The sequence below is a fragment of the Myripristis murdjan genome, chromosome 21 (genome assembly GCF_902150065.1).
Source record: "Myripristis murdjan chromosome 21, fMyrMur1.1, whole genome shotgun sequence".
NCBI classification, from domain to species: Eukaryota; Metazoa; Chordata; class Actinopteri; order Holocentriformes; family Holocentridae; genus Myripristis; species Myripristis murdjan.
In genome coordinates, this window is record NC_044000.1 from 19,822,820 (window position 1) to 19,828,894 (window position 6,075).

At 42.2% G+C, this 6,075-nt stretch overlaps 1 protein-coding gene across 3 annotated transcripts; it reads right to left on the minus strand.

Annotated features, from left to right (window-relative positions):
• Positions 1 to 249: 249 nt before the first annotated feature.
• dcun1d2a (DCN1, defective in cullin neddylation 1, domain containing 2a) lies at positions 250 to 4,948 on the minus strand. Of its 3 annotated transcripts, none has more exons than XM_030081433.1 (7): positions 4,827 to 4,948; positions 3,170 to 3,386; positions 2,329 to 2,497; positions 1,844 to 1,974; positions 1,643 to 1,725; positions 1,223 to 1,319; positions 250 to 1,034 (listed from the first exon to the last, which is right to left on the minus strand). In XM_030081433.1, the coding sequence occupies exons 1-7, from the start codon at positions 4,827 to 4,829 to the stop codon at positions 955 to 957; spliced, it is 780 nt and encodes a 259-aa protein (XP_029937293.1). In that variant the 5' UTR covers positions 4,830 to 4,948; the 3' UTR covers positions 250 to 954. The 3 variants fall into 3 exon arrangements, with proteins under 3 accessions (XP_029937293.1, XP_029937294.1, XP_029937292.1); XM_030081434.1 differs by lacking the exon at positions 4,827 to 4,948 and adding an exon at positions 4,780 to 4,797; XM_030081432.1 differs by lacking the exon at positions 4,827 to 4,948 and having other exon boundaries at positions 3,170 to 3,735.
• Positions 4,949 to 6,075: the final 1,127 nt, after the last annotated feature.

The following is a 6,075-nucleotide window of genomic DNA, read 5'->3' on the forward strand; positions in this document are numbered from 1 at the left end:
AAAATATCAAGCATCAACATCTTGCCACCAAAATGTTAAAATGATGGTTTTGCTCTACATAAACATGAGTCAAACACTGAGATTACCCTGACAGGTCAGCAAATGATGAGGATAGAGCCCCACAAACCAAGAACAGTTGCCTAAATTAAAGCACAGCCTTTCATTAACTGACAAATTTATTCATTATACCGGACAGAAGTGAACAAAATGTTAACATGCTTTTCATGATTAGCTCAACATTTCCATGACTTCATATATCCACCTGACATCTACACTTACAGCATATCATTCAAATGATACTGAGGCATCCTGTAGGAGATTTTAACACTTACTGTACAGAAAAGAATCATCTTTTGCATTTATAAACATAACATATTTATATTATTCTTCATATAGTTCTCTTTGTAAACTGTCTCAGTAGATACAGTATGTACAGTAACAACTGCAACAGTTCTGTTGGTGCTGGTGTAGTAAGCACTCTGTCCCATAGTCAGAGTAAGACACGGGATCTTTCCACAGTCCTCTGGAGCTCCATATACCAAAACAAGGCTGACTAGAAGAATCGACTGTGAAACACACAGATTTCTCCTCTCCTTTCCCTTTCGAGCACAGAAAGCCAGCACCCTCCTCTCTGTGCTCTGTCCATCCCCACTTGAAAGGCTGTGGCTGTGACTGACAGGTAGTGCTCCTCCTGCAGCACATGAGAAGGGTGTCCAGGATACTGAGTTTCCAACAGGACTGATGGAGGCAAATCTGGCAAAGTCCATGTGACGCCTCAGTCTTTTACTCAGCTCCCTGATAGGTGGTTTCCTGATAGTTTCAAGTGCTTCTGTTGTTGTTGTTGTTTCCTCTGAAGTCTGCAATTTTCACTTTTCTGTACAAGTCTTTAAAAAAAAAACTATGAAGTCACTGTAAAGGAAACAAAGTTCTGGCTCTCCAGAGTTAGGCTTTGATTTAGAGAGTTTTACGTTTTGATCCTGTCACAATTGGTCGAGCAAATTCCACAAAATCATCTATGAGCACTGGCCATGCACCTGTGAAAAAACAAAACAAAACATGCACATGAGAGACAGAACAAGAAAGAAAGAGAGAGAGAGAGAGAGAGACAGAGAGCAAGAGAGAGATAGAGATAGAGAGAGATCATGAGTTCATTCTCTTAAGATCAGATGGAGCAATATTAAACGCAAAGGTATTCTAAATCATTCTGTAATATCAAACTCACCTTCCTCATCGTAGTTTGACATATCGTCTGCAATCATATTACCAAAATCCAACAAAAGGTTCCATGTGTCTTTAGGAATTGATCGTTTATGGTGTTCCTGTAATGGACAAGTACAGGTATACAGGTACATATGATTTTAAGCATCTTGATTTCAAAATTTTGACTTGTATTTCCCAGATATTGCCATTGTTTTCTCGTTTACACTGCAGTTTAAATCAGTGATGGGTTGCCGGGTGCCCTGGAGGCCCAGGAGCATGCAGATGTTCATTATAATCCAACACCACACCTGCTAATGACAACAGTTAGTTCTGGTTGAAGTTATGCTGTTGACTAACTAAGCACAAAAACTACTGCTGTTGGCCGTCTATGGGTTGGGGCCGCCCACCACTGGTCTAAACAGAGTTCACTTCTTTGATTTACCAATAGGAATCTATTCCAGAGATCCAGGAACTTAAATCGACCCGTCAGAACCAGGTTCCAGTAGGCCACCGCCATCTCTAAATCTGGACACGCAGACAAAAAACGTACGATAAGCTGTTTGCAATGCACTCGGCCAGTAGCACTCCGCCAGCTGTTTTGAATGAAAAAATGATTGGTGCACTTGAGAGTCACACTGCTTACCTAGACCCTTCTGTCCAGGATTTTTAGCAAAGTTAAAGGTGAACTGGTAGAAGTCCTTGAACTTGCTGCTATCTTTGAGCTCCTGTTCTAATCTTGGCAAAAGAGCCTTCAGTTTCTCTGGGCTGTCACATCTGGAGAGAAACAATCAACGGCATCATGAAAAACAAACTTCCACGTGACTACAAATAAACACCCCGATCAGCTGTAAATATGGTTCCCAAATACTGAAAAGTGCTCGCGACACACAAACTGTCTGCATTTAAATCTGACACATGAAACTCAAAAGTCAAACACTGCATAGCTCTTCCACCAAGACATTCCACAAAGACATAAAATACTCAAGCTGTGGCTGAGTGAGCCTATATATAGAAACCCTCCCCTCCATGTGGCCACACTAAGAAACAAACACTATGCTTAGATACTTCAAGTGGAGTGTTTATGTCCCACTGCCAAACATTTCACAAGGTACTGATGGTATCACTCACCCCAGCTCTGTCATTCCATCCAGAAACTCCTTCTTGCTGAACTCGCACTGAGTGGCGGCGCGAAACTTCCAGGCAACAACCAAGACAGTGATACTGGCCGGGTCCAGCGAAAGGTCATCACAAAACTGCTGGATTCCATCGATGCCGATCTTATTCTCATCCTGGGGATCTATATATACAAAAACACTGCATTCATATCACATGCAGCTGCCATCATAACATAGCATAAAACAGATGGAGATGATTAACACTGTTTTTTTTTTGCGCTTCATATGTAATGATTTCTAATTTAATCGGGACAAGTGGGTGAACATAAAATGAACTGGATGCATTTTGTACACATCTGTGTTTCTTTGTGGCCAATTTGACTCCTGGCTTTTTTTTTTAACTGTATGAAACATAAAAAACATCAACATTTTAAACAAATGTGTTTTAGCTGTTTTGGATGACACTAAGGAACTATAACATGACATTTATAATCTTGAAAAAAAAAAAAAAAAAAAACTTCCCTCTGCTTTAGAGCCCTCAGCTAACATAACCACACCTCTAGGAACATAAAAACACCTGTAGGAGTGTGAGAAACACTGATAGTTCATATGACATTTAGGAGGAAAAAACATGATTCTCACAAGAACTCTGATGTGTAAGGAGAGGTGGGATTATGTTTTCTTTAAGCGGCTATTTAGGTACTCAAGACACATAAAGTACCAGACACATAAACTTGGGTAACATTATTATAATCATTTCCTGGAGGTTTAAATTACAGATTTACCAATTTATAAAAAAATGTTAGTACACTTGAAGGTAATAGGAGAGCTAAAAGTTTAACTGTCACACTTGCCTTTGTATCGATTGTACAGCTGCTCCAACTTTTTCCGGTCTACCGAAGTTTTCATGGATTCCTTGCAGTAGAGATCTGGGTTCTGGAAGTAGTTGTCAGTGGCCACTTCTAGTTTCCAGTCATTCTGTGTGAGGCAGTACACAGCTGTCTTCTCCCCCGCCTGTGTAAAGGACATAAACTGCCGAACCTTGTCCCTCTGCGAAGACTTCAGCTTGTGCTGCACAAATACAGGACAGGGGCTATCAGGCACCGGCGCACACAAGCCGGGGAGCACGGACAGCAGCACACACACACAGATTGAGATGCAGACAACAACACATAGCGAGACACACACATCCACAGGCATCCAGGCAACGGTAATGAGCACAGGAAAGACTGGGAGACGGTGGGACACTCAAACACATGTTTCAACAGGTTAGTCCGTCACGCTGACAAGCAAACATCATCGAATTTAAGTAATAAACTGGTAACTATGTCCCGTCCAAAAGCAAAGCTGCCTGTGCTGAGGGTGAACGCTGCAGATCTCAGAGCACGTGCTGCACCTCAGGGGTGGGGTGGGGGGCTCAAATAAGTCAAGTCATGGATGTAACATGAGCAGGGTGATGCCATTAACCAGACCTTGAGGTGCAACAAGTCTGCAGTCTGACACATGCACCCTGCCAGTGTAAAGGAAAAAAAAAAAAAAAAAAAATCAATGCTCACCACCCAGTCTCCTCACACTAAGCTACAAAAATTCCTGAAACACAAGAGCAGTGATGAGCTCACAGGGTTTCCCTGTGAATATTTTTTTATGCAGCTGTGGTGCTTTGAGCAATAATTCTAGTTTTGTCTCATATCTGTTACTGTTTGGGTCCAAGTTATGATTCAAGTTTCTCCTGTTCAAGATGTTTTTAATCACAATGTGAGCACGACTTCTCAACCATCTGCACTACACTCTCTTAAATTTTGGATACTAGTGCAGCCAAATTACAATGTTTTGGCTTTAATTTTACATTTTCTCTTGCAGTGGTGGTCATTTTCTTGCTGTGGTTGGTGCACCACTGTGAATGTGAATGCAGAAGGAAAACACAGTGCCCCCCTAACCGGCCATCCACATGCACCAGTGCTAACTTACACAACTCCACCTTTAGTGATTTCTCTTCGCCATGCACCAGTCGCTTTCTAACTGGATGACGTAAGATGGCTTTATTACAGCACGGGTCGTCATGCGCCCAGATGGATAACTTAGCATCAACGTTATCTACACAACGCCAGGTAGTGACTGGGCTAACGTTAGCTCTGTTAGCTAAAATGTGTTGAATGACAGCAGCGTTAGGTACAACAACATGGGAAAAGACTGTCAGTGCTGTTGTGTATTCCCCTAAATTTCCCTCTAACAGCATTACGTGAGGCTGTCTCTCTTGTCCAGCGGCTGACCTGCTCACAGTCAAAGTTACCAAGCTACCAAAAAGGGACATGTAGCTAGCTAGCTGGTCTCAAAATATCAGCAACTGACCTTCCCTTTAATGGTAGCTGAATATTTTGTTGGAAAATATCAATACAGGCGTGCGAAACCGCGTCGTAGTTTCTACCTTTGTAACTACTGCTACGGTCGTGTAGTTAAGCCTTACCAGCGCCGCAACCAATGCTTAGGTTTGTGTTTATTTTGGTTACCTACCATTTTCACAACCGCTGTTTGACCAGTTTGATAGCCTGACTGTCGCTCGGCCGCTGTGCGCCTGCGCGGAAGTTGTCAGGTAGCTGGCTCGCTCGCTCCTGGCAGCCGCGCGGGCCGTGTCATCACAGTGTGCTGGAGCTTTATTATGGGACCTTTTTTTTTTTTCTTCTGTGGTTAACTTGTTGGAAATACCATGCATTTGTGGTGTAGCTTTAGTGTTTCTTTTTCGGAGAACATGCGTGCATGTAAAAGAAAATATGGATGTCCCAAAATGCACGTATTGATGCAACTAACTTCAGTGTGTGTGTGTGTGTGTGTGTGTGTGTGTGAGAGAGAGAGAGAGTGTGAGACAGACAGAGAGAGAGAGAGAGAGAGGGAGAGAGAGAGAGAGAGACAGACAGCAAGTGTATGTGTATGAGTAAGAACAAGAGATTTTTTTGTGTGATAGAGAGAGACAGAGAGTGATGGTGTGTGTGTGTGTGTGTGTGTGTGTGTGTGTGTGTGTGTGTGAGTAGAGAGATGTGCACAGAGTACCTGATGAATGGAGGGACGTGTTCTTCCTCGCTGTCTTCCTCTGAAATCAGACATCAGTCTTTCATCATATTTCTGTTTTCCCCAGTCTGTGAAATCGACTCATCACGATGAAGACATTGCAACTCTTCATCGGTGTTTCTTACTTTACACTTTACAGAAAAAAAATAATGTGTGATGGGAGAGAAGGGAGCAGAGGGATGACGAGGAGACTCAGCTGAGTTTTATCTCATGCCAAAATGAAGCCACCCCTGCAAAACAGCACTGCTGCTGATACAGTATCTGTGGCTGTCAGCCTTCCTTTTTTTGGAGGGGTGTGTGTGTGTGTGTGTGTTTAGTGTAAGACCTGAATATCAGGCTGAGTCGATCACTGACACGGCGCAGCCTGAAACTGATCTTTGAATGTTTGTGGAGGAAGGACTCCCATCGTTCAAAGCAATATGAATATATGAAACATTATGCCACATCACTAAAAGGCTTGTCCTATATTACTATTGATGTCTGTGACATTTATAGCCTAAATACAAAAAACAAAACAAACAAACAAACAAACAAACAAACAAACAAAACATTCATTCAGATGCACACTCATGGTAAATTTTTCTCGTAGCTACTGGTACCCAATTGAGCTCAGACTAGCTGGGGATTTTTCATTAGCCTTAATTTTATATGTTTCTCTGGTTTTAGTTATTTATTCCAAACGTTAAGTTCTTATTTA

Excerpts from the sequence above, each read along its gene's own strand:
- dcun1d2a (XM_030081432.1), bottom strand. The coding sequence starts at position 3,515 with ATGCCTGTGGATGTGTGTGTCTCGCTATGTGTTGTTGTCTGCATCTCA. Across the intron at positions 1,975-2,328 it reads GATGGAATGACAGAGCTGGG|ATGTGACAGCCCAGAGAAAC; the intron begins GTGAGTGATACC and ends GTTTCTCTCCAG. Across the intron at positions 1,726-1,843 it reads TCCTGGACAGAAGGGTCTAG|ATTTAGAGATGGCGGTGGCC; the intron begins GTAAGCAGTGTG and ends CTGCGTGTCCAG.